Source organism: Oryza glaberrima, chromosome 7 (genome assembly GCF_000147395.1).
Source record: "Oryza glaberrima chromosome 7, OglaRS2, whole genome shotgun sequence".
Taxonomy (NCBI): Eukaryota; Viridiplantae; Streptophyta; class Magnoliopsida; order Poales; family Poaceae; genus Oryza; species Oryza glaberrima.
Genome location: NC_068332.1, coordinates 5919176 through 5939547, shown reverse-complemented (window position 1 = coordinate 5939547; position 20372 = coordinate 5919176). Strand labels below are relative to the sequence as shown.

The 20372-nt window shown below is 45.2% G+C and overlaps 3 protein-coding genes and 1 pseudogene across 3 annotated transcripts; 1 reads left to right on the top strand and 3 right to left on the bottom strand.

Annotated features, from left to right (window-relative positions):
* Positions 1-842: 842 nt before the first annotated feature.
* LOC127778957 (probable galactinol--sucrose galactosyltransferase 2) lies at positions 843-4430 on the top strand. The gene is made up of 8 exons (XM_052305609.1): positions 843-1038; positions 1130-1376; positions 1485-1741; positions 1873-1963; positions 2090-2138; positions 2257-3144; positions 3227-3429; positions 3505-4430. The coding sequence occupies exons 2-8, from the start codon at positions 1186-1188 to the stop codon at positions 4115-4117; spliced, it is 2292 nt and encodes a 763-aa protein (XP_052161569.1). The 5' UTR covers positions 843-1038; positions 1130-1185; the 3' UTR covers positions 4118-4430.
* Positions 4431-5191: 761 nt separating this feature from the next.
* LOC127778958 (dolichyl-diphosphooligosaccharide--protein glycosyltransferase 48 kDa subunit) lies at positions 5192-9657 on the bottom strand. The gene is made up of 13 exons (XM_052305610.1): positions 9318-9657; positions 8621-8757; positions 8405-8530; positions 7926-7979; positions 7690-7803; positions 7197-7252; positions 7089-7130; positions 6492-6567; positions 6311-6382; positions 6114-6239; positions 5926-6030; positions 5731-5814; positions 5192-5511 (listed from the first exon to the last, which is right to left on the bottom strand). The coding sequence occupies exons 1-13, from the start codon at positions 9595-9597 to the stop codon at positions 5464-5466; spliced, it is 1320 nt and encodes a 439-aa protein (XP_052161570.1). The 5' UTR covers positions 9598-9657; the 3' UTR covers positions 5192-5463.
* An 876-nt stretch (positions 9658-10533) lies between these two features.
* LOC127780756 (uncharacterized) lies at positions 10534-14914 on the bottom strand. The gene is made up of 4 exons (XM_052307705.1): positions 14672-14914; positions 12509-13132; positions 11707-11882; positions 10534-11620 (listed from the first exon to the last, which is right to left on the bottom strand). The coding sequence occupies exons 1-4, from the start codon at positions 14734-14736 to the stop codon at positions 11022-11024; spliced, it is 1464 nt and encodes a 487-aa protein (XP_052163665.1). The 5' UTR covers positions 14737-14914; the 3' UTR covers positions 10534-11021.
* A 1644-nt stretch (positions 14915-16558) lies between these two features.
* On the bottom strand, positions 16559-19595 carry LOC127778608 (uncharacterized; annotated as a pseudogene).
* Positions 19596-20372: the final 777 nt, after the last annotated feature.

The window sequence follows — 20372 nt, the reverse complement described above, 5'->3', positions numbered from 1 at the left end:
AAATTTATTGCTAGCTAATCATTAGCCCCATTTGCAATGATAGAATTCTAAAGGGGGAAAAATCATTCGATTTAAATAATAGAGAATTACCGATGTCATAGTTGTCCAAAACACGATTTTTCTTCCTACCTACGTGAAAGTAACTTAGTCACGAAGAATTTGAGAAAAATAATTTACACCGACGCAATCGCTTGCTCATCGACGACAACCTACAAGTAACAATATAACAAATAGTGAGGAAAGGAAAAATATAAAGCAGCATTCAATCAGTCAACACAGGTGTTCTAGCCATATATATGCAACCCATCAACATGGGGAATGCAACAATATATATAGCAGCCTAGCTAGTCTTCAAAATGATGAAGCCCACAGAAAATGCACACAAGCAAACAAACGATATCTCAAAATATAAAATCACCAGATATAAGACAGATGTCTCCCATACCAGAATTTTTGTTTCTTGCAAGAAATCAATGCATGATATAACTGTAACACATCAAGTTGTCTGACCATATCATATATCATCATGCATGCACAGCCTAATTAAATCTTACACACAAAGAAACCAAAATTGGAGAAATCAAATTCCTCCTCTCCCAGGGGCAAAATAGGAAGAGAGATATTTCTTTTTGCAAGAAGAAGAAACAGTTACAAAATCTCATGGAAACTTACACCTGTCCCTTGGCCATTTTGATCACCATGTGATGTGAGTCCCCCCACTTACATTAATCTCATGCTAAAAAAAACAAACAGATAAATAAATAATTGCCATTGCCATGCTGCCACGTGTCATGGGACACGTCACCTCCTCTTCCTCTCCCGCGAGTATATAAACCCCTCGCTCCCCTCTCCTTCCTCCCGCCATCTATCTCCCTCTCTTTTGAGGAGGGCACCGCCATTTAGTTAATTAGTAGTTGTTAATTATCTTCACTAACCTTAATTACCCTCACGCAAAGCACTCTCTAATCCTCCTCGGCGCTCGCATAATCTTGTATCCCTCATCTCAGATTATCATCACCTCGCCGTGTTAGAAAAAAGGTACTATGTTTGGTTGATTTGTAATAATTTTCTTGGTTGGTGGTTTGGTTGATTTCTTGATTAGTGTGATGCTAATTGTTTTCGTTTGAAGGGAGCTAAGTTCGTTTTATCGTCGGATTTGGTGAGAGTTCGCCGGAGTAGAAGAAGATGACGGTGACGCCGCAGATCACGGTGAGCGACGGGAGGCTGGCGGTGCGGGGGCGGACGGTGCTGACCGGCGTGCCGGAGAACGTGACGGCGGCGCACGCGTCCGGCGCCGGGCTCGTCGACGGCGCCTTCGTCGGCGCCGACGCCGGCGAGGCCAAGAGCCACCACGTCTTCACCTTCGGCACGCTCCAGTGAGCAATCTCACAGAATTAATTTCCCAAGATTTCTACAAATTTGTCTTCGCTGCATTTTTGAATTCACAGAATTGTAAAGAGTTTTTGGCATCTGAAATTTTGCAGGGAATGCCGGTTCATGTGCCTGTTCAGGTTCAAGCTGTGGTGGATGACGCAGAGGATGGGCTCCTCCGGCCGCGACGTCCCGCTCGAGACCCAGTTCATGCTCATCGAGGTCCCCGCCACCGCCGCCGGCGCCGGCCACGACGGTGGCGGCGACGGCGAGCCGGTGTACGTGGTGATGCTGCCGCTGCTGGAGGGGAAGTTCCGCGCGGCGCTGCAGGGAAACGAGCACGACGAGCTCCAGATCTGCATCGAGAGCGGTAAGTACGCTTCAGGATATGAATTTGAATGAAATTTGTCTTTGGAAAAATTAAATTTCGACGAATTTCGGTGAAATTTTCCAAAACTTTGGATGAAATTTGTAGTGATTTGGATGACGTTTTTGGGGCAGGGGATAAGACGGTGCAGACAGAGCAGGGCGTGAACATGGTGTACATCCACGCTGGGACCAACCCCTTCGACACGATCACCCAAGCCATCAAGTATGAATTTCTCTCCGCTGTCCCCATCACTAAAATTCCTACTCGTACTACGTTTCAAATGAAATTTACACATCTGACACGTCTATAAATTCTAATTCTAATGTTTGAAATTTGAAAATGATGCAGGGCAGTGGAGAAGCGAATGCAGACGTTCCACCACAGGGACAAGAAGAAGGTAATACTACCAATTCCTTTTGAAATACAGTTCTTTTTCTTCTTTTTTTTTGAAATATCGAGAACCGATTTGATCATTTTTGTTTGTTTGATGGATCGATTTTCTGTTCATGTCACAGATGCCGTCCTTCTTGGATTGGTTCGGGTGGTGCACATGGGACGCGTTCTACACCGACGTCACCGCCGACGGCGTCAAGCAGGGCCTCCGCAGCCTCGCCAATGGCGGCGCGCCGCCGCGCTTCCTCATCATCGACGACGGCTGGCAGCAGATCGGCACCGAGGACGACGACACGGACGAACACCCCGCCGTCGCCGTCCAGGAGGGCGCCCAGTTCGCCAGCCGGCTCACCGGCATCAAGGAGAACGTCAAGTTCCAGAGCAAGAACGGCGGCGCCGGCGAGGACACGCCGGGGCTGAGGATGCTGGTGGAGGAGGTGAAGGGGGAGCACGGCGTCCGGCAGGTGTACGTGTGGCACGCCATGGCCGGGTACTGGGGCGGCGTGGCGCCGGCGCCGGCGATGGAGCGGTACGAGGCGGCGCTGGCGTACCCGGTGCAGTCGCCGGGGGTGACGGCGAACCAGCCGGACATCGTCATGGACTCCCTCTCCGTGCTCGGCCTGGGCCTCGTCCACCCGCGCAAGGTGCTCGACTTCTACGACGAGCTCCACGCCTACCTGGCGTCGTGCGGCGTCGACGGCGTGAAGGTGGACGTGCAGAACATCATCGAGACGCTCGGCGCCGGCCACGGCGGCCGCGTCGCGCTCACGCGAGCCTACCACCGCGCGCTCGAGGCGTCCGTGGCGCGGAGCTTCCCGGACAACGGCTGCATCTCCTGCATGTGCCACAACACCGACATGCTCTACAGCGCGCGCCAGACCGCCGTCGTCCGCGCCTCCGACGACTTCTACCCTCGCGACCCGGCGTCCCACACCATCCACGTCGCCTCCGTCGCCTACAACACCGTCTTCCTCGGCGAGTTCATGCAGCCCGACTGGGACATGTTCCATGTAAGCATCAACCCCTTCGTGTCCGACGCCGGCGCCATTTCTTCTTCTTGCTTCTTAGGTGTTCGATGTGTGGTTTTTGCAGAGCTTGCACCCGGCGGCGGAGTACCACGGCGCGGCGAGGGCGATCGGCGGGTGTCCGATCTACGTCAGCGACAAGCCGGGGAACCACAACTTCGATCTGCTCAGGAAGCTCGTCCTCCCCGACGGCTCCGTGCTCCGGGCGCGCCTCCCCGGCCGCCCCACCCGCGACTGCCTCTTCTCCGACCCGGCGCGCGACGGCGAGAGGTAACAAACAAAGATTTCGAAATTTGTGTGAAATGGTTTCGAATTTGGGTTAAAATTTGATGGAATTTTTTGTAGTTTGCTCAAGATATGGAACCTGAACAAGTGCGGCGGCGTGGTCGGGGTGTTCAACTGCCAGGGCGCCGGGTGGTGCAGGGTGGCCAAGAAGACGCGCGTGCACGACGCGGCGCCCGGGACGCTCACCGGCGCCGTGCGCGCCGACGACGTCGACGCCATCGCGCAGGTCGCCGGCGGCGACGGCGGAGGCTGGGACGGGGAGGCCGTGGTGTACGCGCACCGGGCGCGTGAGCTGGTCCGGCTGCCGCGCGGCGCCGCGCTGCCGGTGACGCTCGGGGCGCTCGAGTACGAGGTGTTCCACGTCTGCCCCGTCCGCGCCATCGCCGCTGCGCCGGGCGGCGCCGGCGTCGAGTTCGCGCCCGTCGGGCTCCTCGACATGTTCAACGCCGGCGGCGCCGTCGAGGAGTGCGCCGTCGACGCCGCAGCCGCCGTGGCGCTCAGGGTGCGCGGTTGCGGCCGGTTCGGCGCCTACTTCTCGCGGAGGCCGGCGAGGTGCGCGCTCGACGGCGCCGACGTGGGGTTCACCTACGACGGCGACACGGGGCTCGTCGCCGTCGACCTGCCGGTGCCGGAGCAGGAGATGTACAGGTGGAACCTGGAGATTCACGTCTAGGATGCTGCTGCTGCCACGTGGCGGTGCGATATTTGCCCTCTGGTGTTCGTGGCTGAGACATTCCCAGCCGTTGGATCATTGCCATTGATGGTTTGCAGCAGAGATGGACGGACCGATGGAGAGATTGTGATGTGCCCTCTTACGACTTGCAACGCGGTAGAGGGAGTATGCTTTGCTACATCTAAAATGAAAGAAGAAAATTATAGTATGCTTTTGTCATGTTATGGCTTGTAAAATGCAATAATACGATGTAATGCTATGGTTTATGTATTATTATTAGCTGATAAATAAAGGATGGTGCTCCTTAAAAATATATTTGCTTACTCGCCTGGGTACTTCGAGGTCTTGAAGCCCTCCAAATGATGGGCTCCTTTGGAACGGGGATTTCAAAAACACATGAAAAAACATAATGTAGGAATTTCATGCCACGGCAAATCCTATAGGAAATGAATCCTTAGGTTTTTACCAAAATTATTGTTTGGTATCAACATAGAAAAAGAATATAGAAATTGTGAGTCACAAGGAAGAGAAGACATGAGGTCTAGCTTCAGGTTAGTTTTCCTCCCAAATTCCTGTAAAATGAGCTTATAGGAATTTCAAAGGATTTTATAGGAGGCATTCCTTTGTTCCAAAGGATCATGTAGTAATATTTCTAATGGATTGCGATCCTCCATATTCCTACACTTCTCATTTGTTCCAAAGGAACCCGGACAGTTTTGTGTTTCTGCGGTGACAACAGGGGGTTGCAATCTCGTTTTAAAGTTGAAATGACCATCGACATAACAAATTTCACGAGATTCAATGAATTTCGACTTCACAAAGTGGGTACCAAGGAACCACACAAGGATGGCAAGATCTCAGACAGTGTACACCCTGGGATAGGAGCTACTGAGAAATTTGGAAGAACAAATCTTGATAATCCTTGTGTCAACTGGCACTCAAGACAACATTTCAATGGCAGAAGAAAATCGCATTCAAGCACTCCCATCTGAAACAATAACCATGTCTCGTCTCTGAACTTCGAAGCCCCAGGTAAAGGGACAACAGTTCACATGCGCTTCCGAACTCACCGAATTGCTTATGTTGTTATGATTCTATTGACTATGAAAGTTTCAACAGCTCTTCATCAGGCAAGATTGAAAGAAAAGGGGGATGGTTGGAAGATTCTAGCAGCAGGAGTACAATTTCTTGTTATCAATGATAGTGGTCGTCAAAGGTGCTCTAGATTGCGCTACAAAAATATGGTTCTATGAACTTGGAACCCCCAACACTGGGTTTACAGCACAATCAGTGCATGGATCTAGCACACATCAGCCTCAGGTAACTCGTGCTCTCTCATGAGTTATCTATTTGTGGTACAGGTACACAAATGAGAAGATGAAGAAGGCTCCCATCTGCAACAAAGAGGGAAATTATATAAAGAGCTAGGTCATGACTTTTACAAACATATATGTAACTTTTACAAATATCTTAGTAATTCCAGCCAAGGAAACAGGTATACAAATGAGAATATGAAGATGCTACCATCTACAGAAGTGACAATAACTATGTCCATCTAAAATGTAAGGTCAAGAAAAACTCATGTCTATTGAAATGTATCAAGTATATCTTACTGTTGAAAACGACGCAGCATAGTACGGATATGCCGAAGTTATGAATCTTTCATACTCATTATGCCTGTAAGGGCGCACTGGAATCTGCAGGAGAGAAACAAATGGTTGAATGCAGTTTTACAAAGGTCGATAATTATCGCAAAATGCATATGCTTTGTGTGAAGTTGTAAAAAAGGAAAGCATCGTGGAACCAACCTGCTTAGAAAGAGAGAGACCAGTATATCCAAGCCTCTGGTACTCAACTTTGAACTGGAAAACTCCATAAACATCTGGAACTTTGAAGGATGTTGAAAATACACCCTGTATTGGCATGAAATTTTATTTTAACAAACAGCAAGCTAAAAACAAACATTAATGCAATACTGACTCATAGTATCTCATACCTTCTTGTCAGTCGACAGTGTCTTCAGAACATAAGGGCTCATCATGTAAAACTGAACTTGAACATCATCAGCAACATACGGCTTCCAGCTTGTCCCAGACCATTCGTAGATCTCAACAGAGTATTCCTTCAGGGAATCATTTACATTAGCATGTTTAACTTCACAGTGCTCAATTGATATAACAGGCAAAGAGTTACCAAGTCATCATTGATGCGGTACATGCCAGGCTCATTTGTCTCCCCAACCTTGTTATGCTTGACATTCACTGCCTGAAAAGTGGGACATAGCAAGGTTATGACATCATTCTTATTTATAATTTCTGTTGTAGAAACAAACATATTCAAAACAAAGAAAAATGTGATAAAGGTAACATATAACCTTTAGATGGCCCCTCTCATGGAAGACCCATTTGCTTGTTTCTGTCACAAATTGTTCATTTCCAGCTTTCTCATGCCTGCACCAATATATGACAAACATATAAAGTTAATATCATTTCCATTTGATTGAGGATATCATACAACCATTTTTAACATACAAAGCATAATATGAAAAACATTAATACAGTGACAAAAGTTACAATATGCTTTCAGTTTCAGGTATGTCTATTCAGAAATATGCAGCACTAAGATCTGCATATATTGAGCAATCAACCATCTCAAATACGGTAAGCACATATTTGCAAACTGTGTGCAATCTAAAAACATTAATAACTTGATGTTCAAGTAATAATGTGACAGGTCTCTTTTCTAATATAATCAGATCAGCCAATGTTTGCCTACACGTGTACATAGTCCATTCATTTGTCAAGAAAAGAATCCGCAAAATCTATACCAGAGGGAGCACGACTGCACGATTACTCCAGGCTTGACCAATCAGTCGTCTCAAATATGTTTTTAAAGTATGTCTATTCAGTTATAAGCACCACAAGTGTTTGAAAATCTAATCTCCAAAAGATTCAAATGTAATTAAGCTCACCTTATCTTGCTACCGGCCTTCTGAACACCAGATTTTAGGAACCTATTTTAAAAGACACTGAATAAGCAATCTTGTAAAATCAGAGGAAGCAACTTCGATTTAGCATACCTGTTGCTAAACAGATCGAGTGATCCAGATATCAAGACCCGAGCATTGTTTCTTGCCTGCAAAGGGACATATTAGGCTTCTTAAATTCATCGGAAAGCTACATACTGGTGATCACATAAAACTGATGAGATACAAATCTTTGCAGACCATTGGTCTAGCAGTCAATACTCCACAATGAACAACGGAATGATTACTGGCCAAGAAAACTGTTTCGCTTGTCCTTTCACTTTTAAGGAAATAAAGTAAGCAAAACCCATAAGCATCGACACCAGGTGGCTAACACTAATGTAAACTAAATTACTTGTTGGCCATAAAAGGAAGGGTTGTAGACTTATGCAGTACTTTACAGGAAACCATTTAACTGAAATGGATTGATCCATAAATATGGTTTAGTGTCTTATGTTAATATTTTGTCAAGGATAGAAGCACTAAACCAAATCTGAGCAACAAATTCCATAGCATCAAGCACATGAGACAAGCATAAATCCTGTACCTGCATAACAGAAACCAGTGATATAGCCGACCCTGTGAGAGATGGAGGGGAAGCCAACTTAGACTTTGGGTTTGCTGAGTATGCTGACGGAGAGGCGGATAAGACTTTCAGGACCTACATATATTTGAAGAAGGATAAATGAAAGATTATAGTTAAAACTTCCTATCCATAGTAACAAAATAGACTAATAGAGGCATGCAATTTTTTGGTAACAAAATAGAAATTAAATGACTTACCAAGCTGTTAGATGGATTAACCCCATGTCCAATTCCCCGAAATAATACAGGGGCCTAGTAAACAGGGAGAGTTATTAAAAGAAAGCACTACAAGTACACATTGTAAACAAAAAACAGAAAAGGTACCCACACATTGTGTCATAGGACAGCAATGGAAAATGTGGTAGAAAGCTTTTTGAATTTAATTTGACAGGCACTCGTGGGCACAATGGACAGCAATGAAGGACCAAAATTGTTCCCATGACAGCCAAAATTCTACTGACTGCAAATACTGTAAATATTCTTGCTACTGAATAAATCCAAAACAGTACTCAGTCCATGACTCTCATGCTCATTATTCAACTATATCAATGGTGATCAGGATTTAGTCTCAACTCAGCTCCAACTACAGTTTATTACAAGAAAGTAATAAATATATAAAAAATTAAAGAGCAGAACGGTTGAAAGACATGGGTCTTTTTTGAAGTATTAGTACCAACCTCAATTTTCTTTGACCCCAGTATCACATCTGACTGGATGAGGTCATCACCAGCAATCAAAGTATGATCACCTTCAGCATCAGTGGCAGCATAATTAATGTGATCAATAACCATTGCCTCTGGATCCTGGCACCATCCATAAACACATGAGACTGAGGGAAACAGAGACAACGATTGATCAAATTAACAAGCTTTAGAACCACAGGTATATCTTACCTCATCAAAATCAACCCCACACTCTGTTGCAATGCCTCGGATAAGATCAGAGGCCGAAGAGTCTGCTGCCAGGATCATATCATGACCAGCATCGATGAATTCCAGAATTGAATTTTGGTCCACTGATCCTCCAAAACCTGCCAGTGAAAAGATACAAACATTAAGACTTCGCAGGACTGAGGCTAAACCAAAACTGAAGCATCACGAGCAGAGAGCAAAGCATTTGCAACTTAACCCACAGATTTAACCAGCCACAAAGGAGCAAAAATCAATTACTCTGTAGCACAGCAGAATTGAAACGAACTTGACTGTTACAAGCAGAGCAATCAAATCAGAACACAAGTAAATAGCCCTTGCAGTGGTTAATACTGTTACAATCTCATTTTTCCACTAGAGCTAAACAACTAAGCATAACCTCTACAGAACCTTACTACCTAAATCCTTCCAGTTGGCGTAGAATTCAACACCCCAAAACCCAATGGATGGATGGAGCTACCCATCAGAGATCACAGAATTCCACTACTCCCAAAACACAGATCGGATCAGACGAACGACCTCTCTACTCTACGGATCTAATGCAAAAACCAACCCATAGCCACAGATCGGATCAAGCCCCATCCATCCACGAACTGAGTCACTGGATCTCATGAGCAGGGGGAGGATGATGAGGGAGAGAGCGTGGGGGAAAATTAATTACGCGGGGTGGAGGGGGCGAAGAGGACGAGGCCGTCGTAGAGGTACTGGCCGTAGCGGTGGAGTGAGAGCTTGGGGTCGTCGGCGAGGCGGAAGTCGAGATCGAACCCTCGCCCCTGGAGCGACGCGAAGAAGGCCGAGTGCGACGACCGCACCGCCAGGTCGTCCACGAGCACCAGCACCCGCCTCCCCCGCGGTCCCCCCTCGTCCGCCGCCGCGGCGGTGACGACGAGGAGGGCGAGGGCGACGGCGAGGGCGAGGTGGTGGTGGCGCGGCGCCGCCATTGCTGCGAGATCTCGCGGCGTGGGGAGGTTTTGTTTCGCGTGGGGTTTGGGAGAGGAGGCGACGACGACGAGGACTTGAGGACGCTTGGAGGGGGGAGAGGGAGAGATCTGGGCCGTCCGATCGTGCGATCCGACGGCTTCCAATGGACTGGATCGAAGTGGCCGTGTGCAGTGTGGCTGTCTGGTCTAGGTGGTGATTGACAATCCGGCCCCACCGTCAGTGGTTGTTTTTGTTTGCATTTTCATCCCGAAGGTTTAAGGGTCTGTTCAGATTATGTCAAAATGAACATTTCCAAAATTTTGGTAAATTAGTAACATTGTCAAATTTTAGTAGAATGTGCTCGATTCAATATTATCAAAATTCCATAGACATTACCAAAATTTGGTAACAAACTAAATATAATTACATAGCTGTCGATTTTACCAAATAATGGCATGGTTTGAAATAGTATCGATCTGAACAAACCCTAAATCATCGTTCTTTTTATTTTTTTTATTATAATCTCGTGTGATTATTTATTGGATATTTTGCTTAAGCTCTTTCTTAGTACGTAGGATAAGACAATCTATCAGGCCGTGAAATTCCAAATTGGAATTTGATAGTCACTTATTACAGTGGAAAAATAGAGAGGATATTTTGCTGAATTTGAAATCAAATGATGAAATGTGAAAAAAGAGAAAGCCATCGTTAGAAGTTGTTTTTGTTTTCATTTTCATGAGATTAATTCATCCATTGTTCTTTTGATTTTTTTTATTAACTCGCGTGATTGTTTATTAGATATTTTGCTTAAGCTCTTTAAATTTTGTTTCTTTGTACAAGAGAATCTATCATGCCAAGAAATTCCAAATTGAAATTTGATAGCAGTTTCGCGAAAACCGATTGGAATAGTAAGCCGGGGTTTAAACCAATAAAACCATTATAGATTCTTATGACTATTTCTGTACAGTATTTTTACAAAGGGAGGCATGTAGGTACCGTATCATATGAAGATAGGCTTAAGCTGTAGAACACCATATGATTTCCAATTCAACGTCAACTATTAGGGTCAGCTCAGCACCCAGAGCAATCTCAAAAAATTGTATTCTGAATAATGAGCATAATACCCAAACTGAATCTGTTGACAGTGGAATTTTCCAGTTAATCCGTTACAAAACTAGGAATTCGGTATTACTAACATAAATCACATCAGCATGGATTACACCATCTACTCTCTCTTTGCCTACCAAAGAACAAGTGGTCATGATAGCTGCAATTGCCTGCAAACAGTTACAGCAAAAACACCACTATCTCTCCACATGGGTAATCACCAGGTCAAACTATCCACCTGAAGATGAATGCTTCATGTTGTAGCCTGAAGAAGCCCGAACCTGAATTTTCTTTGAGCTGCCAGACCAGAGCTTTAGTCCGAGCACAAGCGGTTTCTTCATACCAGCTCCTGATCCTTGAAGCTCGACAGTTTCGCATTCTCCCGGTCACGCTTGAACACAAGGTACAAGGGGCTGTAGAACAGGACGCAGACGCCGAAAGGAACAATCATCATTGTCAGAAGTCCCCTGGAGAGCGCATACGCTCCTTCTGCTGACCCGTTCGCAAGGTTCACAGTCTTGCTGTCATAGCCATATATCTTCTCGGTGACCAAGCCGACAGCGGGAGCTGCCAGCGAGGCGAATGAGCCCTCGAATGCACGGTCGAAGGCGTAGATCATGGTCCGGTGCTTGGGAGGGACTACCTCCGCAAACATGGGGTTGTTTGCAGAGGTGGCGCACCAGCTTATGGTGATGCCCATGAAGAAGAGGGTGACGGCGTAGGCGGACCAGTAATCAACCGACTGCGGGATGACCGTCAGGAGGATCCACGAGAAAGGGATGCCCATGAAGGCACTGAACTGAGCACACATGACACGTGCAGAATCTGGAAAGTGTCGCGAGAGGCGATCTGCTATCACCCCTCCAAGGAAAGCTCCAGTTGCGCACCCAATGGCAAACAGGCTATTCAATGCCGCCGAGCTGTTATTGTCAAAACCTAAGAGGATTTAAACATCTTGACGTCAAATTGAGGGCACTGTAATCATTTGAGTGTTCAAAATAATAATCAATTTGTCATCATACCGATGAGTTCAAACCACATTGTGAAGAAAACTATGGCAGTCCATGGCAATGATCCAATTATTCCTTGCAGGACGATGATCTGAAACGTCCGCACCTTCATTACAGATCTTGTTGCTACCAAAGAATCCCTCCATATAGAAGGAGGTGGAAGAACATCTTTGCTGGCCAAATGTAACCTGGGTGATGAAATACCAATTTATGCTGTCATACTGAAGTGCATATAGTATTGTTCACAGTTACCAGCTGCAGGTTTTAATTCTAATATTGTGCAGTAATTAGTTCAGGGATAAATCCATTGCACGCTTACCCAAAGCACAACGAATGCAAATTTACAATTAATGAGCTACGCACAACGAATGCAAATTTACAAATTTACAATGCAAATCTACCCAAAGCAGACCATGAATCTAGAAAGGAAAAGCGATGTAAAATTCCAATAGAATCTGATCCATTGGATAAAAAACATAGGATGGCCCATTTATCCTAGTGTATCATAAAAAGAAATCATATTGTTAAGCTCATCTACAAAATAACCCTGTTCTGAAATGAAATTCGAAGCAGATTAAAATCACGCAAACAAAGAAAGCGTTATAATGATTTCATATCCTATATGACAAAATCATAATGATATGGAGATACTACTTGAGATGATTTCCATGTTACTGTATTGAACTCCAAAAGATCTGTTGAAGAATTTTATTCTTAAACCCTTTTTGTAAACCGGACTTGAGTGGTACTTTTTATCAATGATGTAACACAAGAAGATGATACAGAACGAATTAAATAACATAGATAAAAGTACCTCTCATAGTCATCGTCGTCAAGAAGATGATTACCAGGGATTTTTCTTGGGTCAGTCGCATATAAGTACACAAGGATGCCAATTATCAAACTGACGAGAGCAACCATAATAAATGCAACACGCCATCCTGCCAAACCCCAATAGTCATTTCCAGCCATGATTGTGGCTAGAATGCTACCACCTATACCACCTACTGCACCGATGAGGCTTAGTAAACCAAACCCTGCGCCACGTGTACCATCTTTGTAGCTGTCAGCGATGAACGACTGAAGTGCCGGTATTACAATAGCAAGTCCAAGGCCATTTACAGCTCTCCAGAATGCAACCTGCCGGAAATGCTGGCTAACTCCAACAGCCCCTGTTGATAAGGCCCAGAAGACAGTCCCTATTGCAAGCACTGTTGGGCGATCATAGTGAAGGGCGAGGATACCTGCCAAGGGAGATGCTATCGACTTCAGAAAGTTCATTAGAAATGTAAGGTATCCCAGATCAGCAGGACCAGCATTGAACGCTGCACTGACTTCCTTGTAAACTGCCGGAAGGAGATTCTCATCGGCCCGCTCCATAATGGAAGCCAGATTGATGAGGATGAGAGATACAGAGAAACCAAAAATATTCTTTGCTCTGCAAGAAGGGAAAGACTAGAAACGGTTAATTCTATATTACGCAAGGTAAGTTTCCCTACAGTAGAAAATGTAATTGTGTGCCTCAATTTTCTCAACCTTCATTTGAACCATCTAATTTCCAACTGGATACAGCACAAGCATTAGAATGACATAGCCATGAGTCCATGACATTTGCATTTTGCAGTTTGAACTTTGAACTACAGATAGAATTTTGAAATTTAAGCTGCACAAACCTGATGTCTCTTGACATGAACCTAGAACATGGCACTAGAATTGAAGAGATTCAACAGAAATGGAGCTACTTTGCTGAGAACACGATGGTGGTCTGGCTTTTTTCCAAATGAGCAAGACATAGAAAAGTCCGACACATCTAGCTCAAATATATCAAATTGTGTTTTTTTTTTATAAAGGAAGCTTTTATTAATCTCAGACGATTACATCCAATTGTGTACAGAATTGCTTGTTAAGTTCATTTTACATGATATGGTTCCACATGTAACAACTTGTCAGAACCGTGAAGCAATCTTCTGTAAGATGGAATTAAGTCTTGTTTGTAACGGTGGAACCTAACAATGGAAAACCAGAACTTAAGAAGAAATCTGCTCCCATATTTTTTTCCATTCGAATGAAAGTGGGTATCCACTCAACACCCACCATATGCCACATAACCTAAGACCAAACACCATCTGAAGTGCGCGGCATATCCTCAACACCTTTTCTCTATCCAAATTGCGCCAGCAACTAGCTAGAGCTTGCCTTTTTTTTCATTGCCCACTAGCTGAGAAAAAGGTGAACGATAGTGGGGTGAATGTCAATGCCAAGTCCACTTGCAGTGGTACTTCATGCTGGCATCACCATGTTCCATGCCTACCGGTCAACGAAACACTGAAGCTTCTTCCAAGATCTTCCTGTGCCTTTTCCTCTCAGAAAAGATAAGGTGAAAAAGATTAAACTTGGTCACATCCATTCTTGTTCTTGGTTACCAATTCCTACTGCAGTCTAGCCACCGACGGCATTGCCCATACATGAAGCCATTAGCCATGGATCTGAATCAAAATTCTCACTAATCTTATCCTACTTGACCCGATATAAAAGACTAAAAGACGAAGCTTTGCTGCGATGCTTGCCGATGTAAGCACATGGCATATCACCCAAAAAGCATTTCTTGAGCTTCTTGTGCTCGATCTGGTACCAAATACCCATATATAACATCGAGAATCCTCGTTTGAGATACTAAATAGCCCGTATGTCTAAGAAATGCCAAAAAAAGACTAAAAAGAAAGAAAACAAAAGCCAAGCTATAAACAAATCCTTCTCATTTCCCATTTCTTGTTTTATCTGAATCAAAGCATCACCAAGATTCCACCACACCCCAGCTTCACGGAGCATTGCTCTCTCAACAAATTGGGGAAAAAAAAGAGGAGCATTGCATGGAGCATGCTGCACAAGAACTGCTTAAATGGACAAGAAATCCACAGCCACTGGAAGCAAGAATCATCAAGGGGGAGCTAACGGAGAAAGTAATGAGCATATGCACCTTGTGGTTGAAGACGGGGTGAGCGGGGAGCTGGGGGCGGAGCGTGCCCTGTGCCTCATAGCCATCGATTCGGCCGGAGCAGCGCCCCCTCCTTCCTCCTTGGGTGCTTGGCGCTTGCTCGCTCGGTCGATGCGCTGAGCTGAGATGAATCGAGCTGAGCTGAGCAGAGAGAGAGAGAGAGAGAGGGGTGGAGAAGACGACGCAGGATAGCAGGAAGGAAGGACAGCACGAGCACGAGGTGACGGAGTGATGAGCTGAAAAGTGAGCGCATTGAAGATTTGGCCTTATTAAATCCATCTTTTTCTTTAAACACGCAAGTACACAGCTCGTACATGGCTTTTATTAGTTCAAACCACTTTTCTCCTCCTGAAATTAAGGGGAACGAATAAGGAGTTCTTAGGAATCTAGTTTAATTTTCTTCGCTAAGAGCAGGTACGATAACCGGCAATAGCCATTACCGTAGGATTTTTAAATGACGTAGAAGAGAGAGGAGAGGAGAGAGGGAACCAGCGGGCGACTAATTTGTCGCTGGACTGCTCGCGCTATCCGAGACTGTGGGCCCGTTGTCCATAGATGGAGGAGCACCCCGCTCCTGCGGTTTCCGCCATGGCCGCTTCTTTTGCCAGTGTTCACCGGACCGACGCTTTCGTCCATCGCGGTCGTCTCCCTCGCCCAGCGCAGTCATCGCGTCTCCTATGTATGCCAGACGACCTCCCCGTCCACCCCCGGTCGGTGTCTTTTGCGTCCGCTGAATATATCGTTGCTCCCATCCACCACGGTCGGCAGCGTCTCCTGCATCCGCCCTGACCTCCATCAGCTCAACGACCTTGTCCATCCAAGCCTCCGAGGCTCCGAGCCTCCGACATTGTCCATCGGGTCGCCACCTCGAGAAACTTATTAATGGGCTAGGCCTGTTGTAAGTCCAATTAGATTTTAATAAATTCAACCCAATTCATCTATATTGAATTAAAAATTGAATGGGCCATACATATTCAAAAGGCCCAATAGGCCCAAACATTACAACAAAAATGCATCTAGGCCATGCACATTCGAGAAGCCCATATATCAAACAAATTTAGCCCAATTAAAATCCAATACAAAACCCAATTAATATCCATACATCTGATAGCGCAATACATGTTTACTCAGTACATGACCATATCCTATAATAGCAAAATAAGCTACCACAAGTCACTAACGAAAATAAACTGTCACTCGCCAAAACAGAAGTCACATGGCCAAATAGCCATTTACATTCGCTGACCAAACCAAGTCACGTGTCGAAATGACACCAATCAAAAGACAGCCATCTCCATCATGAATCAGCAAGTCGACATGAAGAGGATAGAGAAACCTGCATTGCATGATAAGTAGAAGAAATAATAGTAAATAAAACTTGTTACATACTGAGCGCAAATCAAACATGGTGCAAACAAGAGTCTACACAAGAAATATCCTTACTCTTTGCACCTGGTTAGTTAAGAATGGAAGTTAACACCTCCAAGACTCTCCAACACTTGTTTATCCTCAAGATAAAATATGACAGTTTTTCCTCGCACAAAGTTCACCTATATAATTCACCTAATAGCACAGAAAACAAACGGCAAAACTCACTTCTAAGTAAATGTGTTTGCAGCTAGCTCATTTGACATACCTTTGAAAGTTTGCATGTGTGCAGCTTTTTCTTTGCAGAATTTATCATGTGTTGCTTGAAACTTGGTGTACTCGTTCTTCAGTAAACCTTCACACTACATCAAATACAAATGAAGCTGACATTAGCAAAAACTAAGAGGGGATTGTTACCAGATGAGCATCACTGCATTGGATACAGGTCAGTAACCTCCTTTGAAGTCTTTGATAGAACTTTCAGATAATTTTGCCTGCTAATGCAAATAAAAAACAGTTGTCAGAGTTCATAGTATATTTGAATGATGCACCGTAAACATTTCCAAGAATTAGCTTCATATTCGTGTTATAGGAATGAGTCAAAAACCACTTTAAATCTCACCACAGATGTACAACAAAAAGGAACTGCACTCATACAAGTAGAAGTTCACAGGCAAGTGAAATGAATTGGTCCTTCACCTTTCTTTCTCAAACTTGCCCTTGGCATCCTGTACGATAGTCTGAATTTCTGTTGCAACACTGAAAATTGAGCAGAACAGTTAGTCATGTAATCTAATAATGCACGTGGTAGATAACTTCAGAAACAGGCCACATTGATACACCACATTAATATTGTCATGTGGATATGAAAACCATGTTAGATGAAGCTATTTTTCCATATCACTGGTCTCAACTCATTTTCCATGCTTCGGGAGTGATTCAATTAGCGCACTCTATATGCCTCACGTCTGCTACCTTGAGTACAGCCTACAGGAGCTCCAAGACTTGCACAGACTTCTACAATCTAAAATCAGATTCAGGAGATAAGTAACATAAGCAGTTGGGGCACTAGCACATCCTACTATATCACTGGTTCATAAAAGATAGACCTAAACAGTGATCTGTTCACAATTCCACAGAATTAAAGTGACGTGGACCAACTACTGATGGTCAACACAACGGAACTCATAACATATCATTGGTGTATAGAGACTTGAGCACAATTCGGCAGAAATTAAGCAAGTGTGGATCACCGATGTTCTGTGTGTACCAGCTTGTGTATCCTGGGACTGGTACATGTTGCACAGGTACAGTACTGTGGCCGCCGGACCCACAAGGTTCGGGGGCGCCACATAGGGTCATACATGTATCGAGGAAGAGCTACGTCGAAGAAGAGCTACGCCTCCTGCGCCGTCCCTTGTGTCTTCTCCTATGCCCCTTAGGTGTAGATCTCTTGTCATACTTAGCATCCACAAGTCTCTTGCCAACTAATCTTCCCTCAAATTCAAAGGATGTCTCGACGTCGGATATAGTGATGAATTCTTCCCGCCCCCGCTGCTCCTTACTCGGGTGGTCACTCCCCACCACCTTTTCTTGTCCCTGCTGCTGGTCACGCTGACGGCTCCTCTGCTGGTCACGCTCCACACTCCTATGCTGGTCACGCTTCACACTGCTATGCTGGTCACGCTCCACACTCCTATGCCGGTCACGCTGGTGGCTCCTCTCCTAGTCACGCTGGTGGCTCCTCTCCTGGTCACGCTCCACACTCCTCTCCTGGTCACGCTGGTGGCTCCTCTCCTGGTCACGCTGGTGGCTCCTGGTCACGCTCCACACTCCTCTCCTGGTCATGCTGGTGGCTCCTCTCCTGGTCACGCTGGTGGCTCCTCTGCTGGCCATGCCCAACCCTCCTGCGCTTCTCCCCCCTCTCCTCGCACCAGTGCTGCTCACGGTCATCCACCTTCACCTTCTGATCGTTCCCAACCCTCCTGCGCTTCTCCCCCCTCGGGTGCCGCTCACCGTCATTCACATTCATATCCTTCACAAAAATATTAATGTCGTCGTCGGCCTCCATAATCGCAAAAGCACCGACGGATGCCAAGGCGGATTTCTCCCTGAAAAAAAAACATATTAGAAACCAAACATAGCAATCATAGGTAACATGTGCACCTAGCAAAACAGGAGAGTGTTGAGAACTCAAATACTGAGGCCGTGACAACAAATAATATGCATAATATGCATAACACTATCACCTCATGTCTGTATGCAAATGTTGACAGCGAGAATTGAAGACAGGAGGCGATGTTTTGCAGAATTCAATTGATGGTGCACCTTTAAAATCCAATCAATGGAGTGGATGAACAATTGACAGGAGTGACAAACTACCATAGTAAACAAATAAGCTAGGGACAGTACAGAGTACATTGTCATGGTTCAAGCAAAAATAAAAGCAAGTAGATATCTATACTCCTTTTAATAGGGAGTAGTGGCGGTGGTGAGAGGTGAATCTGCCACCACCCCCACCACCAACTCCCTACTTTTTTTTGGAATGAAAAAGAAGGGACCCTGCATGTCAACACTCCTACCACCGACTTCCTACTTTTTGTGGTAAGAAAAAATAGTGGGTCAATGATAAATTTCTTTAACTAGTCTTCTGCCCGTGCAACGCTACAACGGTATTTTATATACAAACTATATACAAATCAAAGAACTATACAGTATATGTTTTAGGAAGCAATGATAATAAGATAATTTAAATTCACACAAAAAAGAAATAATAGAGAATCATTATTGTCAATAAATTATATAGCATGTTGGACATTTGGAATCCATCCTAGTAATATATCATTTGGAATCATGCATGTGAAATAGATGTATTCCCATAATACATCATGTTTCTGTTTTGTTTTTTTTTTTAAGTTGGGAGGAGAACATGTTTCTGAAATTGCTCATCTGCCCGAATGGCTCGATCTGGAAAAAAGAAAAGCAAGGTCCTCACAGCCCAGCATGTTTATAGTAATACACTCCATCAATTTTTCTACCCTGCTGCATCAACGAAGACATGGCAGAAGAGTAGAACTGAAGGAGCCACTCACTTAGGCTAGGAGTTCAGATGGTGAATTCCCAGGACGATGGTGGTCCAGAGCCGTGTGCGGTCGGGGGATCAGCGGCGACGTAGTCGTGGATGACGGGCGGTGACTCGGTGAAGGCGGCGATGGAGGATCGGCGGGCGGCGTGGTCGTGGTCGTGGTCGACGGGGATCGGCAACGGAAGACAGGCGGCAACTCTTGGAGGCGCGACGGAGATCGGCGGCTGCGCGGAGGACGGGGATCGCGAGGAGCTAGGGTTTGCGAGAGAGAGAGAGAAGAGGGGGGATCGGAGCCGGGACTGGGCGGCGGATTGGATCGGTGACGGGAGAGAGGCGGCGGTGGGAGGGCAGACTGGGGCGGCGACGGGAGTCGATAGCGGCGATGCGATGCGGGAGAAGCAGCTGATCTCGGAGGGAGGCACGGGAGAGAGAGAGAGGCGCGGATGCGGTGCGGGAGAGAGGGAGTTGCGGAAGGGAGAGGAGCGGATGCCGTCCGATGCGGGAGAGAGCGCGATCAAAGGGAGGTGCGGAGCCATCCGATCTAAGGTTGCGTTCTGAACAGTCTTCCCTACACGGACAGGATATGCGTACTGAAAACGGAACGGTTCTTTAGCGTGTGATTAACTATTTGCTATTTTTTAAAAAATGGATCAATATGATTTTTTAAGCTACTTTTATAGAAACTTTTTTAAAAAAATATACCGTTTAGCGGTTTGAAAAGCGTGCGCGCGGAAAACGAGGGGAAGAGGATGAGAACCGGTAACACCGAACACAGCTGTATCCACAAATGAATTTGGATCGTTGGATGTGTCACATGATAAATGAGTAAAACTATTTGTTGTCTTATAAGGTAGATAGATTAAACGGATGGGCAATATGCTAGTTAATGCAAATGGCACAAGACAAGTTATGTTGTGTGTCAAGGACAATAATATTTTTCTTTTCTTCGATACTTCGATCCAGACTTCAACAGTTTGTCACCATAAATTTACAGAAAGTTGATTTTGATATAAAAAAGACTACTTACAAGTTTTACAGCCATGCATAACTCATACAGAGTAGAAGGCAGCATTAGAAGGTAAACCATTTCCAGTAGATACAAGAACGCCCAGATATTGAGCATAATCCACTCCAAATTTGATAATCTAAACTTGCAAACTATACTTCAACCTAACCACATTTATCGGCTACATATGATCGAGCAGTGCCATTGTTTTTTTACCCTGAGGT

Excerpts from the sequence above, each read along its gene's own strand:
- LOC127778957 (XM_052305609.1), top strand. The coding sequence starts at position 1,186 with ATGACGGTGACGCCGCAGATCACGGTGAGCGACGGGAGGCTGGCGGTG. Across the intron at positions 1,742-1,872 it reads CCAGATCTGCATCGAGAGCG|GGGATAAGACGGTGCAGACA; the intron begins GTAAGTACGCTT and ends TTTTTGGGGCAG. Across the intron at positions 3,430-3,504 it reads CCGGCGCGCGACGGCGAGAG|TTTGCTCAAGATATGGAACC; the intron begins GTAACAAACAAA and ends AATTTTTTGTAG.
- LOC127778958 (XM_052305610.1), bottom strand. The coding sequence starts at position 9,597 with ATGGCGGCGCCGCGCCACCACCACCTCGCCCTCGCCGTCGCCCTCGCC. Across the intron at positions 8,531-8,620 it reads GTGGGGTTGATTTTGATGAG|GATCCAGAGGCAATGGTTAT; the intron begins GTAAGATATACC and ends GGATGGTGCCAG. Across the intron at positions 5,815-5,925 it reads GTCTCTCTCTTTCTAAGCAG|ATTCCAGTGCGCCCTTACAG; the intron begins GTTGGTTCCACG and ends TCTCTCCTGCAG.
- LOC127780756 (XM_052307705.1), bottom strand. The coding sequence starts at position 14,736 with ATGGCTATGAGGCACAGGGCACGCTCCGCCCCCAGCTCCCCGCTCACC. Across the intron at positions 13,133-14,671 it reads ACCCCGTCTTCAACCACAAG|AGCAAAGAATATTTTTGGTT; the intron begins GTGCATATGCTC and ends CCCTTCTTGCAG. Across the intron at positions 11,621-11,706 it reads AATGTGGTTTGAACTCATCG|GTTTTGACAATAACAGCTCG; the intron begins GTATGATGACAA and ends AAATCCTCTTAG.